This window comes from Anser brachyrhynchus, assembly GCF_964034855.1.
Source record: "Anser brachyrhynchus genome assembly, chromosome: 18".
NCBI lineage: Eukaryota > Metazoa > Chordata > Aves > Anseriformes > Anatidae > Anser > Anser brachyrhynchus.
In genome coordinates this window covers 7594787-7613266 of record NC_137711.1, presented here as the reverse complement: position 1 = coordinate 7613266, position 18480 = coordinate 7594787, and the positions used below count along the sequence as shown (strand labels likewise).

The 18480-nt window shown below is 44.6% G+C and overlaps 2 protein-coding genes across 7 annotated transcripts in view; one reads left to right on the top strand and one right to left on the bottom strand.

Moving 5' to 3' along the window:
- The window catches only part of SAP30BP (SAP30 binding protein), a 31047-nt gene extending 21568 nt beyond the window's left edge, over positions 1–9479 (bottom strand). The window contains exons 1-3 of one of the 2 annotated variants that reach the window (XM_080560873.1): positions 9229–9479; positions 8966–9075; positions 6002–6049 (exon numbers count right to left, since the gene is read on the bottom strand). In XM_080560873.1, coding sequence (XP_080416999.1) covers positions 6002–6049; positions 8966–9075; positions 9229–9337 — 267 coding nt within the window. In that variant the 5' untranslated portion in view covers positions 9338–9479. The remainder of the gene's footprint in view (positions 1–6001; positions 6050–8965; positions 9076–9228) is intronic. The other variant, XM_080560872.1, reaches the window with a different exon arrangement.
- The window catches only part of RECQL5 (RecQ like helicase 5), a 39298-nt gene continuing 30210 nt past the window's right edge, over positions 9393–18480 (top strand). For 3 of the 5 annotated variants that reach the window (XM_080560832.1, XM_080560831.1, XM_080560828.1), the window contains exons 1-8: positions 9393–9527; positions 9950–10080; positions 11227–11348; positions 13155–13673; positions 14368–14473; positions 14932–15043; positions 17273–17435; positions 17822–17904. In XM_080560832.1, coding sequence (XP_080416958.1) covers positions 9960–10080; positions 11227–11348; positions 13155–13673; positions 14368–14473; positions 14932–15043; positions 17273–17435; positions 17822–17904 — 1226 coding nt within the window. In that variant the 5' untranslated portion in view covers positions 9393–9527; positions 9950–9959. Of the gene's footprint in view, positions 9528–9580; positions 9655–9678; positions 9801–9949; positions 10081–11226; positions 11349–13154; positions 13674–14367; positions 14474–14931; positions 15044–17272; positions 17436–17821; positions 17905–18480 lie in introns of those variants that run through there. The other 2 variants (XM_080560829.1, XM_080560830.1) reach the window with 2 other exon arrangements.

The following is an 18480-nucleotide window of genomic DNA, read 5'->3' as shown; positions in this document are numbered from 1 at the left end:
GTTTCCTGCATGCAAAGCCATTTACCTGCTGCTGATACTACGCTCTGGCATCAACCAAGGTCAGCCACGTGGTTAAAAGCGGGAAGCAGGAGAGGTATCAGCTGTTTTAATGTTTGAACACTCATTTTAATGGCACAGAGGACAGCTTCAGAGGCTGAGTTAACTCTACTCCCCCCTAAAGGCTTCCCACATGTAATGCTGCCTGCTGAACTGCCAAACTTTCTGGAAGACAGCGTGCCAAAACGAGGGAAAGTATGCAGAGCTGGAAGCGCAGAGAGCATTTTGCAGAAGTATATTAGGAGGAAAACTGAGCACAGAATACGATGTATAACTGCACAGCTTATCACTCGCAGCTTCAGGCTGTACTCACAGGCACAGAAATGAGTAGGAAACGAGCCACTGGAGATCTAACCTTAACTCCAGCCCTGAAAACTGCGTGGAGGCACCTAGCACAGCCATGCATAACCCAAGGGCATTTTTAAAGTACGGCTGTTCTTTTGCCAGTTCTGTCCGTCAGAGGCCAAAACACTAACCCAGATAGTGTCAAAATGCCAAGAGAAGGGAGGGCAGGGGAACATAATGATTTTTTTTAATTATTTTTTGATTTTGATGAGACATTAGGAGTGCCTTTCTACAGCACATTTACAAAGTGGTTATATCCTACCAGATCCAGCCACTGCAAGATGAATAATATACAGCCCCTCCAGCCATCTAGAGCGTACTGGTTTGGGGCAGAACAGTAGTTTCAATGCTTGTTCTTCAGTCAGATGACCTTAAATATATTCTAAGCAGAATTTTTAGGATTCCCTCTCAGCAGCTGAATGCATCAAGGGCTGGTATTTCCTAAGCAACTTTCATACTTTGCCACCACCAAGGTAAACAATTCCAACTCATTTTCTAAAGTTTACTAAGGCCAGCTCCATTTTTAGGGTTTGCAGTGGAATATCTAAATATAACAACAGCTCTCTATTGATACGACTTCTCCCAAATACACTTTTTCCCTCCTTCTTCAGAGCAAAAGTTACATTAAGATAAAAGTAACTAAGTAGATTCAGACATCTTTTGAGAATCTGGCTTGATGAATGAATGCTGAATACAGAAAAGCTAAAAACGCCTTATCAAAATAAGAGTGACTTACTGGGACTACATTACTGAACAATCCCCCATTTACTGGTTCTTATCCCTTATCGCCTTTACTTGAAATCAAGATAATTTTGGTATTTAAACAAACAGGTTAATGGGCAGGCAAAATAAACATCACAATCAAAAGCCTCCACTTAAGTATTAGTGCACATCTATGCACCACAACACACGGAAATTCTTTCACAGGTTGAGTGGATCAATAAGAGCTAACCAGCTCCGATGACTACCAAAAACTGGTACTTAGACATGCTCGGAAACACAGCATTCTTCTGAAACTTTAACACCTTTCTACTAGCTCCCCCTTTGGATGCCTCTCACTACAATGCCACAAGGATGCAGGGGGACCCTTGAAACAAAACCAGAAAACGGAGCTACTTCTGAAAGCCACTGCTTTCAAGAACTGTTACCATGCGTCAGGCATTCACTTGCAAAGGGAGTGTCAATATTTATCAGCTTTCCTGTGCGGGCTAGTCTGCAATCAAAGCTCAAGAGTTAATGATTCCCCCTGTGAAAACTCCAGTCGGCCAAGCTGAAGGGCTGGGCTCGATCAACGCCTGCAATCTGTTATTCATCCAGCCCTACAACATGAAGTACAGAATCCCTCAGGTGAGACTTGGAGCACAAGGTCAATATTTCATTTAAGGTTCATTTTCCTTCTTCCTGCAGGGCTGGTCCATTTAGTGAGCTCTGAAGGCTGGTATCTTGTTACTGCATCAAGGCTGTAACCATAGCCAGCTGCTGGCAGGAGCCCAAGCAACTTGCACACACTGCAGAGCCCTTTAACCCTCCTCATTCCAAACCAACACCGCTACCAGAACACCGAATTTCGGATATTTTCAGTGTCCTTTGTTTTGTACTCACGGTTCCATCATCTGAGGAAAGAACATAAAGTTTCCATCCAGGCTGTGGGATTCCATCTTAACATCAATCCTCTGCCAGCAGCTGCTGTTCACCATTTCTTTTGCCTTCTAAGCAAGAAAGCTTTATTTCTGAAATCCCTTTAAGACAATAGCTTTGTTTGCAATTTGTGACTGCTTATTTAATACTAAAAGCAGGGACCACTGAAGTGATGTTGGTTACTAAAGAACATGTTCTGCTTCAGAGTCTGAGCATATCCTCCCAGAGTCAAATGTGGAAGATCAATTAGTTTTACCTAGATTTGAATCTCCTGTTTTTCAAGGGTCCATGAAGCACCTCAAACAGTCACAGGATGTTAAGAAATTTTACTTTACTACTTAAAGAGGACAGTTTTTTTTTTTTTTGTTATAAGCATATAGTGTTCGAGACTGTCTCACAGGTGCTCAGTAACAGAGAATCCTATGGGCTAGTTCTGGAAGAACACTTGAACACTTCCAGATGACTGATGAAATTTAAATATTCTTCTATACCTCTTTCCCCCAAACGGATTTATAGTAAATCTCCACTTGACTCTTTGAGGATAGACAGAACACAGCAGTTAGACATAAGCTTTTCAAGTTAAAATGCTGATTGTGACTTGCTGCTAAGCAGAAAAAAAAGATCATGAGAACTGCAGTCCCATCCAGCCCTTTATACTGCCTTTATCTCTAGTGAGGAACAAAGGCTGTAAGGACAGACAGACGTGCTTTCAAGATCAATAAGGACATGCTCCCTGGAATCAAGATTAAAAAACAGAGGTAATTTTAAATACCGTAGGGTGGAGTAGAAAAATATCTCCCCCTTGGAGCTATGAGACAGGCCACAAATTCCACTATCCCTACCACCACTTTACTATTATAATTGTCACTGCCAGTTTTCACATCATTCCCCTTTTTAGTCACCTCAGCCTATATCCACAACTGGCACTAGCTGAAATTTCTGGAGGTTTTGTGTTTGTTACTGTCCAACCGCAGAATGAGGCCAAACCACAGGATGCACCAGCAACGAGGGAACTCCTTCTCCATACGCAGTGTCCTGGTGAATTATTCAAATGAGAATCTCAAAATAGTTTGTTCAACACACATCCAGAGAAGCAAACACTAGAAAAAAACTGAATATATACCCAGGGCTTGAAAAGACTGTAAGTAACTGATCATTTGCAGTGGGTTTATCTCAGTCATGCATTTTGAAGGACTGCACACAGGTTCAGACCCTGGAAACAACCCGGCCACATATACGATGTCCACGCCAGCTACTGAGACTTGTTCCCAGGTCTTTGACATCTTGCAATGAAATTGATAGAGGAAGAAGAGTTACAGCCCTCAGCTGGGACAAAAAGAAATATTACCCCAAAGTAAAATTTCAAATTAATCAAGTGTCTAAGTTAGAGTAACTACAACTCTTACTTTCTAGTTTTCAGATACCGCAAGCTCAATGCAATGAGGAAGGAACCAGGAGAACACTGCCACTTGGTGGAAAAGGAGGATAGGAAACATCTACTGCTCCGAGTAAAGCTGCTTTTACACTAATGTTCCATCCTCCCCCATCCCAAGTGAATTTCTTAACAGCATGGCTAGTGCAACCCCATCACTGCCCCACATGATGCTTTCCAACAACACTCCTGCTCCGTTACCAGCACAGCGCTGGGCTGCCTTGCAGCGTACTACATAGCAAAGGAGGCTACTGCCTTTTTCACCTACATTTAAAAACAACTATTGAGGATGACATAAAAGTCTGAAACTGCTGATGTTCAGATTTGCCTCCCTGGTATTCTTCTCAAATGCCCACTTTCCATGCCACGATAAGATGGAAGAAATTGTGTTTTATTTATATCTGTGAAGGCCAAAAGCTACAATCAATTTTAGCTAGTTTTGTAAGGGAGGTACCACCAGCTTGACAGCTGGTAACTTTACACTGAAGCAGAAGTGGTCCAGTTATGGTCTGAATAACTGTTTTTCTCTACCACTTCAGTTCACCTACATCTTTTGTTGTTAACTACTAAGAATGCTGTTACCTGAACTGCCTGTTTCTACTCAGGCATGTCTGTGCTGAGTAAGAACATTCCAAATCCAAGAAGCTGAGAGGAAAGATGCCCATTCTACTTACTGTCATTTTTACAATCTGTTCAGCCTTTTCTTCCGACATCTTTACAATACATAAAAACCTGGAAATGTTTTTCTCTGAACAAAGAACAATTCATATATGATCACTTCAGCTCTTGTGGAGTTCCTATTTCAGAATGCACTCAAGATACCAAGTTCTTTTAAGGTAGTTTCTTACTTCCCCACTGAAGCTGTGACGCTGCCCTGTAGCCACATGGAGTTCCTCTTCAGAAGGGAAAAATGCATCTGTATGGTAGCATGTAGAACTCACTGAAATCAAGAAGCTTTTTAAATAAGCTAACATGAAACATCAACAACATATTAAAGCAGTAGCCACAACCCAGCTGGAAGATTTCCATCTTTACTCAGACGAGAACTACTCTAGTCTGATTTTTTTTTTCCTTTCTCTAGCTGCCAGACTTCTTCTACATTGTCCTGAAGTCCTAGAGTCCTTCTAGAGGAGGCAGAAATGCAAACAATTGCAACAGGGCCCTCGTAACGCTCATTATGATGATATACACCACAAATCTCATTTGAGAGAAACCCATCTATTTGTCTTTTAACAGGTGTAAAAAAATACTTATTTGAATCTAGCTTTTTTTTTTTTAACAGAAGCATTTTGCTAGCATGCTTAACCAGGCATAATGTAAAAATTTAAGAGTAGGAGAGGGATAAAAATGAGACGGCTTTCCTCTCTTCCAAGAAACCCCCCCCCCAAAAAAACAAAACAAACAATAATTTATTTTCATTACAACAAGGGAAGTAGACAATACATTCCATTTCCAAGTGCCTCCTACTTCTGTGCCAAGGGCACCACAAGATATTTCACACGTGTATGCAAGAGACCTCACCAAGCGCAGTACAGCGGCCAAGATTCAGCTCTGCCTGTCACTGTAAACCCACACAAGTGTTGCGGAAACTGGAAGAGGGTGCTGCTACAAATCTCATTTAAGCAGGATAACTAAACACATCCATTTGCCTTCTCATGGTTCCACAAAAGCCCTAAGCTAATTCACATGCTCTGCAGAATTTCAGCTTGCTACATGGCCCTCTGGATTCCTAAGTAGAACTCGGAGATTGTCTGCATCCTTCAGGAAGCTACTGGATAAAATAAAGGCCTTTTCAATTGTCATTCATTCTGTATCCCACACAACTGCTTATATTACATTGGGGATTGATCTGACAGAGAAAATTGAGAACACATCTCTATGAAGTTTCAAATGGATTTGGTACATGGCTTTTCTCCATGTTTTTTTTTGCCTGACGTATGTTCCTACATGCTGCTAAACACATTGAGCAGAAACAAGATGTAACCTCAGGATAAAGATTATTTTAACTATTTATGATAATTATCTGGGGATCTTACCACCTTTTTTTAAAAAAAATTTGAACACAGTCTTTACAAAACAATTTCATTTAGAAGGATAGAGAGAGGGAGATACCTTTTGACATGTTTCATGAACTCTAGGAACATAAGATCACTTATTCATTAAGTTGTTCTAACTAAAGTCTTTCAGCTGATGCTGGTCAGACATAACAGAATTCTGTAGTGAATGCTACGTCTCCCAGATCACTGCAAAATAGACAAGATGCTGTCAGAAAACCCACCTCAGATCTAATTCACAAGAAGACTTAAGTTCATGAACACAGATCTTGATCATTATTCAGTCCATAGCCTACCTGGCTAACTACCTTTGGCAGAAGCCAGAAACTCAAGTCAGAAATCACATTACAGCTACAAAAAGGAATGTACAAAACTAGCTACAGAAGATCAGAAATGAAAACCAAAGCCATGCTGTTAAGACTTATTCCTCTTGTACTGAGCTTTCCCTCCCCCACCGCACCACACTTCCAAATACCTTTAGGTCACCAGCCTCAGGTTTTTCAGTCTCTGAATCGTCATCTTCCTACAAGACAAGAATTTACAGGATTAAGCTTAAAGAGCAGGCTTGGCAAGTAACTGCACTTACAGCAAAGGGCTTGTGCTTGGCAGCCCAGCAGCAGTCCAAGACCCTTTGAATGGAAGTTAGCTTTGCCCCACCCACTTAGGACCAGAAAACAAGCCCTACAGTCACAAAAAGAAGTGTATTTGTAGGGTTTTTTTGTTTCCCTTTTAAGGCAAAAGCATCACTCAGTAGAAGACGTCCTCCGCAAAACTCATGCAGCTCCTGAGTGTGCAGAGCTAAACAATAAGAAGCAACAAAACTGCGGAAAAAAGCATTCATTGTCTTTTTCCAGTTGGCGGGCAGGGGCTTTGCACTCGCCCCTGTTTAGTGGTACTCGCAGAAAGCAGCGTTTGTAAGGCCCATTACTCTCCCAAGCATACATCAGCAACACAAACAGGACACATGGCGTGCCTGCCATACAACCAAACATGCAGGCTTGCTGAGGGTCTGCCCTGGCACCAAGTTCACAAGTCTCAGCGATGCCAGGTGACACCGCACCTTTCCTTACTTGTGCAGTGATCTCACAGCCTCACTTGCAGGTGACATGAACCTCCACAGAAGGGAACGGACTAACTTCAGTTTTCTAACTAACTTTAGTTTTAGGTACCTGTCTCCATTCGGTTTTCTACCTAGGAATAAACGGAAAAACTGGGCAAATTTCTCCCCGAGAGCTTAAAATACTGAACTCAGCTTTAACAAAAATTCTGTACCATGTGAGACGTAACATACAGCTTTGATCCAAAACTGGTAAGTAAACCTACTGTTCCACTGCCCCATGAGCTACTTCGCTGGGGATCCTAGAGTTAGGTATGCTTCTAGGCATACATACATACTCTGGGTTCAAAACAAGTTTGAGGAGCAGAAAACAAGTTTTCCTTGCTCACACAACTCAGTGGAATGGGTTGTCCTCCAAACTCTGCCACTCAATTTCAACTTTGACCCCAAAACAAGAATTTGGTGTTTCAGCTTCCAAAGAAAAAACAAAAAAGTGAGGTGATTACATGCAGTTGAAAGAAGGGCTTACAATGAAGTGTCCACCTCTAGGTATTAGCACACAAGCAAGTTCTGACAAGGCAAGCTAGAGGATGATCACACAATAATGTCAGTAAGTTTTAATTGCCTGAATTAACATGCATATCCCACAGAAGTGACACACCAAACCCCTTCACTCCAGCTGCTCCCCAGTGTACCTTCCTAAAACACGCATGTGTGCCAATAATTCGAAGGTTAATAAGAGTAAGTGTATAACCAAAAAAAGAACCATAGTACCAAATTACTTGGTACTTGATCACATATAACATTTCCCTCCCATCCATGCTCCCACTCATAGTAAAAAGATAAGCAATTTTCAACGAAAGAACAGGTTGAGTCACTCATGATACAGACACTTAACGGAAACAGCTCCAAAAACCTTCTAACCTACTAGAAGACATCTCAGAAATAACAGCAACAATAACAAAAAAACATTACTGAAACTGCCCTTGAAAAAAAGGCTTTTCAGTTATAGTTAAAGCAGATAATGTAAGTACAAAGTTGTTTGGATAAAAACCCAAGACAGCCTGAAACCAATTTGCACTGCTTTCTAAAAACAGCTCATAACCAAGAAAGACCGGTGCTAGGATCAATTAAGGACGCCCACAATTCTGGTCAAAGAATATAAAAAAATGCATGTTGCTGTCCTGCAATGAGACTAGAGAGAACGTACCCTCTGTAACCTGCCTTCATTTGCACAGTAACTGAAAATAAGTGCAAGATCCACTGGCTAAACACCAGAGTGCCTAAACCAATCGCCGTTACTTGAATGACACCTGGAACCTCCCAGATGATAGATGACTGCAACTTACACTGAAAATTGTGTGTGCAATAAAGTCTACCCCATTTACACATGTAGGTGTCAACAAACACTGGATCACAACTACCACCTTCTTTAAAACAGAGAGATCTTATTGAAAGAGTCTCCAAGCTTTGGATATAAACAGGAGAATGACTAAAGCAGTAGAAAAGCGTCATTACTTGGCTTAGCCAGACGCTGACCCCGAATGCTCTTACTTGCACCTCTTCCAGTTAGAGGCAGAAGAAAAAAAAAAAAGAAAAAATAGACAAGTTTCTTGTCTGCTACTTGGGGAAGCAAATAGCAAGAACAGTGAATGTCTTGTATGAGAATGAACTAACGCACTTTTCATTAAGAAAAAGTTGTAGTAACGCTATTTCCTTCCTGTACTAAGTAGCCAAAAAACTTGAGCAGGGCCAACACATCAACGTGGAGGTAAGCAAAAAGTTGATGAGAAAGAAGAGAACCTCCCTGCATTTTCCCAAGACTTACTGCTTTGCTACTCCAGACACAGAAACATTTATCCTTTAGTATGTTATAGCTGCACTCAGATGCAGGGAGCTACGTGCCCTGCCTGACAATGCACCAAGTGCCTCGGTATTCAGGAGGAATTATCTACATGCCATGCACCTACGACAAATGAAAGCCACTCAAGCCTAGACAAGACACCACTACATCAAGTTAACCAGATGTAGTAAGCTGAGTTAGACATAAAAGAATAATTTAGGACATCACAGAACTTTATTCTTTTTGGTTATCCAGCTGCCCATGCACCAGCACGTTTCTCTGACAGCATTTCCACGTGTGCTAACTCTGCGGAAGGAGGAGCTGCGTGTCTCATGACAATCTTCCACGGAAGAGTCAAAAAGCATCGATGGGTTAGTAACGAGCAACGAGACCTGCACCGAAAGATGCTGGGCGTCAAGGAGAAGGCATTTGCCTTGACAGCAGAGTGAACGGAAACGTTTGGAAGGTGCTGGAGGCCACGGGGGGGGTCTGTGGTTGGTGTGGGGCCGGGTGAGCGCTGAGGGGCCGGGGGTACTTACTGACTGCCTGCTGGTCTCCTCGTCCTCCTCCTCGTAGCCCTCCTCATCGCCGTCCAGCCGCGTGAAGTCGTCCTCCCCGTACCCGACGGAGACGAGCCCGCCTTTCTCTCCTGCGAGGAGAGCGCAGAGAGGGGGAAAAAAAAAAGGCCAAAATAAAGACAAAGACAACGAACAACCGAGCCGCGAGGAAGGCGAGATGGCAACGAGGGACCCCCCCCCCCCCCGGGTCCCACCCGCGGCCCTCAGCCCGTGCCCGCCCTCACCCGCGGCCCCCTCGCCGCCCGCCGGCCCGGCCTCGCTGTCGGACTCCGGGTCCGAGTCCTCGGCGTACACGGCCAGGGAGGAGAGGACGCTGCGCTTCGCCGCCGCCATCTTCTGCCCGGCCCCGCCGCGCTTCCGGCGCGCGCCCGTGACGCGAGCGGCGGCGTCGCCACAGCAACGGCGCCCTCCTACCGCTGCCGGCACCGGGCCGCGGCCGCCCGGGGGAAGGCTCGGAGCGAGGCGACGAAACCCCTGAGCGAGGCACCGGGGGGAGGCTGGGGGATGAGGAGAAGGGCCGGAGGTGCGCTGGGTGTTTTTTTTTTTGGGGGGGGGGAGTGTTTTATTTTTTTGGGGGTGCTGGCCCTTTAAGAGCGGCTTCTGACGTCATCGCGCGGCGCCGCGGGCAGCGCCTGGCGGACGCTGAGCGGGTGGGGGGGGCTCTGAGGGGCGGGGGGGCCCTGAGGGGGGAAGCTCTGAGGGGGGGGGGGGGGGCCTGAGAGGGGCTCTGAGCCCCCTCAGCCGGGGGGGGGGGGCGGCGGTTGTCCCGTCAGGAACGAGCCCCAGAGCCCTAAGGGTGAGGGGCAGCTGCCGGGGGGGGGGGGGGGGCAAAATAATAATAAAAAATAGGGGGAAAGGGGCCGGGGGCGCTGGCAGGAGGAGGGGAGGGCCGGGGGCTCGCCTCAGGGGGAGCGGGGCGGTCACTGCCGCTTCTCCCGCCCGCAGCGCCCCCGCGATGAGCAGCACGGCCGCCCCCGGGCCGGAGGGCAGGGCGCGGAAGGCGCTGAGGAAGGTGTTCGGCTTTGAGGCCTTCAAGACTTCGCTTCAGGAGAGCGCGACCATGGCGGTGGTGAGAGGTGAGGGGCGGCGGCTGCAGGGTCTGCAGGAGCCGGGAGCCTTCTCTCTGAGGAGACGGGGCCCCAGCCCTCCGAGGTCGCTCCTGTGGCTGAGCTGTAATCGAAGCTCCCCGAGCAGGGCTTCGCCCTACCTGCCCTCCTTTGCACGTGTTTTGTAAGAACGTGGTTGCATCAAACACAGTACAGGTAACGTTCAGGTCTGGTGGTGCCGGTATCTGATCTAGAGGTGTCTGCCAGCTTGTGGCCAGATGAGGTTGAACCTATTTGCACTCACATTCTTGCAGGGTAAACCTTACTGTAATGGCGTTAGACACAGGTGGTACCAGCAGAAGACTTAGTTCTCTGGTAAGGTTTATATCCGCGAATCACGTGGATGTTACCAGAAACGCACATTTTTCCTGGTGTTAACACATCCACCAGCACACCGCTGCGGGTTCGGCAGGCAGCTCACGCACACACGGGCTGCTGGCTGTCCATTCTCCTCGCAGGTCTCATAATGCAAACCAGAACAGCACCAAACCCAGCGTGCAGGACACAGTTACAGTTTTCATTCGTCTCCAGCAGTTGTGCTGCTGGTAACAGACTGGCCAAAAGCAGTGTTCTGTGAGCAGGGTGGCTCTGCCTGTTAACGCTGTATGCGTTGGCGTCTCCCTGACGTGAAGTGGGTGCTCCTTAGCATGGTGATAGTTACTAAATAATACTGCCTGTGTGGTTGGGATTTACTTCTTGGGATAAGCTTTCACAGGGTGTGATACAGATCTGCCCTGGGACTGGTGGTTTGGTAACTGGAGGGCTGTAAGACAAATGAAAGCAGCTCATGTGGAAGAGAATTAGCATGAGCATGGACCAGTTGTTTAACTCCTTTTTATCTTGGTTTCTGGGTAACTTCTGGTATTTAGGTAAGGCTGTTTCATAATGTTTAAAAAGTGATTAGAGATTCTTTGAAGGAAACCATTGCAGGCATACAAAGTATTATGATGCTTTTAGAACCTAAAATGAGGTGTCTTTTGTTGGTATGCCATAAGGTACACGCACAGATACGCCTTTTCTCACAGATTACAGGCCTTTGTGCCCACCCCTCCAGACAGAGCCCTGGGAACTCGCCACCACTCAGTAGCCTTGAGCTTTGTTCTGTTGTCTTTGCAGGCGAGAAGGATGTCTTTGTATGCATGCCCACAGGGGCAGGGAAATCCTTGTGCTACCAGCTTCCTGCAGTTCTGGCAGTGGGCATCACCATTGTCATTTCACCTCTGATTGCACTGATTCAGGTAACTGTCTCCTGTCAGCTGTGGAAAGCAGTCAGTGAAGGGGGTCGGGAGACTCTGGAGGCACACTGCCTCTTGTCTTTCTGTCCTCAAGTCTGCTGTTAGCCTGCCTCTGGATTCCTGTCTTGATGTCTTGGTGTGTTTTCCTTAGCCTGGTGACAGGTGAAGAGGCTGCAACTTAGCATAACTCTGGTTTGATATTATGCAGCTCTGCTAAAGAAGGTTTTTCTTCGATAATAGCCTAGTGGTTTTTATAACTGATCCTTTCTCTGTTTTCTCCAGTTGTCTTTTGTACAGCGTGCTGTACAAAAGCAGCAGAGTACCTCAAATGTACTAAACTGAGTCTTTAACCACAAAAAAACTCCATTTTACCTATAAAGTAATAACTCTGGGAATGAAGAAGTTGCCTTTGTAGGCATAAATTGCTCTCCACCAAACTGTCCTTTAGTTGTGGTCTTTGTGTCATGGGGATAAGCTGTTGTAGCAGAGCTCCTCCTTGAACATTTTTATCTGTGACCTTTTGCTTATGTATTTTGCCTTTTCTACCGTTTTCATCACCTCACACTTCCCTATAATAGCAGCTGTAGCATTAACGTTGCATGATATCTGGTGGCGTAGGCTGCTGTTTTGTTTTTTTGCTGTCATGTTGTTGCTTTTTTTAACTCCTCTGCGGTCTCAATGTAATACACATCAAGAATTAAAAACAGGCTTTGTGATGCATCTCAAAAAGGTGTTATAGTGAACTCTTTCCAAATGAGATAATTTCTAATTTCTAATTAATTAATGAGATAATTTCTAATTTCTAATTAAGCTCCAGTACAGGAAATATTCTATCAGTGAAATAGAGGTTAAATGAATTGCCAGAGGTAAGATTTGCAGGTGAAGCAGAATGTGTCAGGGCAACAGGTAGATGGAGATGGGTTAAATGAGTCTTAGGGAACAGAGCTGGAGTGAGCCTCCAGAAGTTTTCTCATTCAGCCCTGCGATGGGGAGGCTGTGCCTGAAAAGGTCATGATATATTTCATTCTAACCCAACTTCAAGAGCTTAGTCTGTGTAGTTTATAGCGAAGGTTGAGAGTTGACTGAGCAGAATCAGTGCCTATTAAATCAGTCACTGAAACCAGTTATTGAGTGAAATAATGAGACATCCATCTTTCAGGACTATTCATGCCTTCTGAAATGTTATGTGCTAGTCAAGTGCAAGTGAACAGCTCAGTGCCGGTAGGTGAATTGTGTGTCCAGTGTTTGTCTGGATGTATCTGAATGTGATGCTGTGTTTTCTTCTTGGTTTTCAACGCATGATTCTTGTTCACACTCAGTTCTATTGCAGAGGTGATTTGCCATATCTCATAATATCTCAGCTGTTATAAAGTCTTTTGGTTATTTTGGAATGAAGCGCGCTCTGTTTTCGTAAGGTGGCGTTACTCAGTTTCCATCTGTGACAACTTGATAGTGTAAATCCTGAGCCACGCTGGTGGCTTGTTTCAGCTCACTGTGGCTATCATTGGGTATTTTGCACAGATCCATGCTGATGTGCCCTAGCAGCAAAATGACTGTCTTAAAGTGAATGGAAGCCAAAAGAAAAGGAGTTGGATGCTAGAGCTGAACAGATACACAGCAATGAAATAAAGGCATCTAGAGTTGAAGTTCTAAACAGCTGGGGCTATAGGTGAACGTTGTCCCGAGACTTGAACCTGGAGGTGGAAGTTGGGGCCTCACGTGGATCTCTCCAGTAGACATTCGTAGTGATGGTGGCTTTCTTTAAAACTGTTTGTTTGTCATTTAATTTTCATTTTGTATTTACCTTAGGACCAAGTGGATCACCTGCTGGCTCTGAAGATCAAAGCCTGCTCTTTCAACTCCAAGCTTTCAGCCCAGGAAAAGAAGGCCATCCTGGCTGACCTTGCAAGTGAGAAGCCCCAAGTAAAGCTCCTGTACATCACCCCAGAGATGGCAGCTTCCTCTTCTTTCCAGCCTACGCTGAACTCCCTGCTGTCTCGAAATCTCCTGTCCTACCTAGTAATTGATGAAGCGCATTGTGTCTCCCAGTGGGGACACGATTTCCGACCTGACTACCTGCGGCTGGGCACCTTGCGCACTCGCATACCCAATACACCGTGTGTTGCCTTGACTGCCACTGCCACCAAGCAGGTCCAGGAGGACATTGTGATGGCACTTAAGCTAAAGCAGCCGCTTGCCACCTTTAAGACTCCTTGCTTCAGATCTAACTTGTTCTACGACGTGCAGTTCAAAGAGCTCTTGACTGATCCTTATGCCAACTTGAAGGATTTCTGTCTGAAGGCACTTGAAGTGAAGAACACCACTGGGGTAGGTTTTTCAGTGGGGGAAGAAGGCTAAACTGAATAAAATCTTCCTTAATGGTCACTGATCTTCCAGTGGTTGGTATGGCCCTGACAGGTCTGTGGCGGGAAAGGAGGAGGTCCCTGAAGGAAAGTGCTCAATAGTTTTTTGAGTTCCTCTAAAATAATTAGAATATTGAGCTGTATTTCTTTCAAACAGAGGTGTCCTCCGAAAAGAGCTGGTCTAAAAGAAAATGTATTAGGAATATGCAAATAGCATTTCTGTCTTGGCTTGTTGTGTCCCTGGCGATAAGCGTGTGTTTGATTGGGTTCTGCTCTTTCTCTGTGCTGAGGGTGAAATATAGCAAGGGTGAGCCGCAGCACTTAGTGTCGTATTGAATTTCTTGCGGTAACGCTAATTTCCAGAATAACTCTCAGCAACTCAATCAGCCTCTGCACCTCAATTTGTCTGTAATGTGAAGAGAGACTGCTGCTTGCCTTGTGTTCACTGGGAAAAGATTGGGAGACCATATTCAGTCGACGTCTCCTAGGCCTTGTAGGAAACTCTGTTTTTGTGTCATGACAATGTCTTTAAGTTGCTGGAGAATCAGTTTGGAGATGAGATGAGCCTTGGGCATCCCTCCATTTCGTCCATACTGAGGACTGCAGCTTTGCTGATGGGCTTCAGGCAGTGTCACGGACTTTCTCCCCTCTCTGCCCAGGTGTACTCCGGTTGCGGCATTGTGTACTGCAGGATGAGGGACGTGTGTGACCAGCTGGCTATTGAATTGAGCTACCGAGGAGTGAAAGCCAAGGCCTATCATGCAGGTACTGGAGGCTGCTTCTGTATCTCTCAGGACTTGGTAGAACTGAACCGTACCACCTTTAAGGCCTGGGTTGGGGTTACCTAGCAAGCAGCTTTCTAGGCATGGTCTGCAATGTGTCTAATGCTCACACATCAGGTCTTTGAGGTAAGTACGGACCACTCAGCGGAATGGCATTCCCTTTGCTCCAGAACTGCTCATTTTGTTGGATCTTGCATGGCTTAAATATAACAACCAGTTTCCTCACAAGAGTGTTCTACATTTTTCTTTTTGGAATAGAAACAGCTGCTGCTGACTTCTGCTTGATCCCAGGCCAATTTAAACATGGGCAGAGAGGAGTGTGTACATCGGTCTGTTTTTACTGAGGGGCTTGGCTCGTAATGGGGGAATGGAGGAGGAAGAAAATGCTTCTACTTGCTGTTTTGTTTTGGTTTGTTTCCTTCCACTTTTTTCCTTTTCCAGGACTCAAGGCAGCTGACCGGACTTCAATCCAGAATGAATGGATGGAGGAGAAGATCCCAGTTATTGTTGCTACCATCAGTTTTGGAATGGGAGTAGACAAAGCAAATGTCAGGTACATGAGGCTGAGAGTTGTGCTCCACCAGAGACTGAAACCTGAGCAGCAGGAAGGAAAAGCCTCAGTCTCTGTATTATCTGATACTTCTGTCTCAAACACCTGATCAACATTTGCTAAAACCCACAAAGATAGAACTGGAGGTTTTCTTAGAAGCAGCAAAAACAACCTTGGAAGGGTTTTGTAATGAAAATGAAAAAGAAGGCACCAGAGTTCCTCTTTACCAGTCATCCTCAAGCCAAAGAAAATTGGAGGAATGCTTGGCTTTTTTTGCCACGCTCTCCAGGGTTTTAAAAAGAACCATCTAGATGCAGTCACAGCTGTCTCTTTCACTTCTCTTAGTGCACTAACTGTTGTCGAAAAGCAGTGGGAAGGAAATTTGTAACTAAAATAATTCATACACTACTAAAATAGTCAGAGCCAGCTTTTGGTGAGATCTTCTGCAAACTGCAGTGGGGGGTGGCAGTTCACAAATGACAATAACCATTTAAAAAACACAACTCTAGTTCAAGGACAGAAATTTTACGTGTTTTCAATTGTGGTTCCTCTGGGACTTCTAATTGCCACCATAACTGCTCTGTATTATTAGAATTCCTGCACAGCAATATGGCTGGGCTGAGTTAGTGTTGTGAGCTGTGATCATTTAGTAGAGGAATAGCTCATCTGCAGCTCATGCAACACCCTAGATGGAGCTGATCTTCACTCAAAATCCAAATAAAACAATTGCTGTGACCACTGTAGGAGAGGTGCAGGACATCGTTGAGTTGATCGCATCAGTTCACAACTGTGCCATCCCTCTGTGTTACCACTGTGCTGACAGACGACAGGATCCTATAGCAGCAATAGGCTATTTTACTGCTTGATGCTTGTTACCCAGTAGAGAAATGAGAAGTCTCCTAGGAGAGCAGCATAAATTAATCACCTGCTGAAATTTAGTCTCTGTCCTGTTCAATGCATTAAACCAGCAAAGAGTAACTGAAATGCATAGGGCTGATGAAAAGTAAAATACAGCTGAACCATGCTTTGTAATAAGGTTAGTTTCCAAGAAATTAAGTTAAAAAGACTCCTTACAAGTTGTTTTTCAATAGTTTAAGGAATATGATACCCTAGCCCAGGTAACAATGCCCTGCTGCTTAGCCTTCACTCTTTGTTGGCAGAGTCCTGAGTATTCATGCATATGTTATTGAGTAAGATCAGGTCTGACAAGTTCTAAAGGTGACCCTTTGGGACAAAAGGGAAAACAGGTGTTGTTTCTGTCTCTGATGGAATCAGCTCCTCTTTTTTCACTGCTAATTCAGTTTTGGTTGAGGTTATTAATTCTTTCAGTAAATTTCTCGATAGGGAATAAATATGTAGGGCTCTGATTCGTTGTGTCTGGCCTGGTCTTGAAGTGTTTGTGTTTAGAGAAACATCTTCACTTGTTTTTCTCTTTTAATCTTTGGCCACACCTGTGTACGTCATGCCTGCCTCTGGGACATAGTGGTTTGCAGAGCTTTAAAAGGACCAGTTTTGAGGCAGACTGGTATTTAAAATATTGGCAGCATTACCGTACTGTAAAATGCTGAGACTCCTCAACACAGGTATGAGCTGAATTGCTGAATATTCAAGTACAAGCAGGTTTAAAGCAGTCTCGTAGTGGTGCATTGAAAACATTCCTTCAGAGATTACATACGGTTTAGTAATGATTCATAGTCATATTCTCTGACTGGGAAAGGTGCCCTCATCTACAAGTGAGTTTGGTGAGACAGAATTTCCCACACAGACTTTGTTGGCAAAGGAGTGTCTTTTTATAATCAAGTATTTCAAATTATGTTCCATAATGTTCAAATTGTGTTCCACAAAGCAAACAGGACTTTTTTTTAATGCTCTGTTTTATCATAAAATAGTCCAGACTGTGTCCTCATTCTCACTCTTCATAGCTGTGCGATTGTATGCCTGTTTGGGATATTCATGTGCCCTTTCTCTTCCATCCATTTTGAGTGACATCCTGCTCGCACGCTGTTCACAGGCGTTGGGTTTTCTTACAGCTCTGCTGCTTTCCTCTCGTCTCGCATTAAGAAGACTTACATTTCTGTGTGTAAAATCCCTTCCTCTGCAAATCCTGCGTCTTTTATGCTTTTGCTGCCTTAGTTTGTACTCTGATGTTGATATCCATGAACAACACAATCATGTATGCACTGAGTTGAGAAACCTACAGCCTTATGTTTCCCATTGTCATATCACACGCAGGTTTGTTGCTCACTGGAACATTGCCAAGTCAATGGCTGGATATTACCAAGAATCTGGCAGAGCTGGGAGAGATGGGAAGCCATCCTGCTGCCGCCTTTATTACTCTAGGAACGATCGGGATCAAGTCAGCTTCCTGATTAAGAAGGAGCTCTCTAATATCCAGGTAAGATCTGCAGAATAGTGTCTGCCGGTCTAGTTATGCTACCTTTTTGCTCAGATTTAGTTTGCCTCTGGCCTGCGGTGACCTCTGAATATGCAAAGATGAAACAAGCTTTTCTGGAGCTGTAGTAGTTTTTGGGTCTAGAGTTGTCTGTAGTCATGTCTCAAGGGAAAGCAGAAGAGATTGAAGCAGGGAGGGAAAGGGCTGCTAGAACTAGCTTCAGCCCTACTAGAGAGGCAAGGGTGAGCAAAAGCACGGAGCAGAAAAAGGATGGTGCCTGTACTAGTTTACCACATTATTCAGGAGAATTGTATTTGGTTATCAGTAGAGTTAATTTATCTGTTTGTATCTAAATTGAAGACTGTAATTCTTGTCCTGTCTACTTTCAGGAAAAAAAAGGCACCTTAAAAGAATCTGACAAAGCTGTGATGACAGCTTTTGATGCCATTGTGAACTTCTGCGAGGAGCTGGGGTGAGTGCACTTCTTTCAAACATTGTTTAATGTTGGGAAAACCATATCCTATCCCTTCTGAGGTACAGTTATGGCTGAGATCTTTCCGCAAATGCATGTCACAGAAAAAGAAAATACTGAATGAATCGTCTGATATTTTGCTGTCTGGACTGAGGAAGGTGTCCCTGAGAAGACACCTGTCACTCACTTTCACTTCTGAGTTAACTGAGATGTTGGTTGATGTTGAACTGTGATTCCTCTTGCTATGAATTTTAATGTTTTATCTGTGGAGAGCTGGCATAGTTTCAGTTGCTTTTGTTTTGACTCTTTCCTCCTTCACTGGCCATCTCTCTGGGCAGCCTAATCATCAGAGGATGGAACTATTTAACTTTATTGTTTCTCTAAATCTCAGGGGCTCCAGTCTGCAAAGAAGTAGGCATCCTTGATTCTCATTGACCTTAGAAGGATCTTATGTGCTTGGAACCTTTCAGAAAAAAAGCCCAAATTATGGATGTGCCCAATCTAAATGCAGACTAGCAACCACAATATACATCGTTCAGGTCTAGTTCATGACTTGTAAGCTGTAATTGTGCTAAT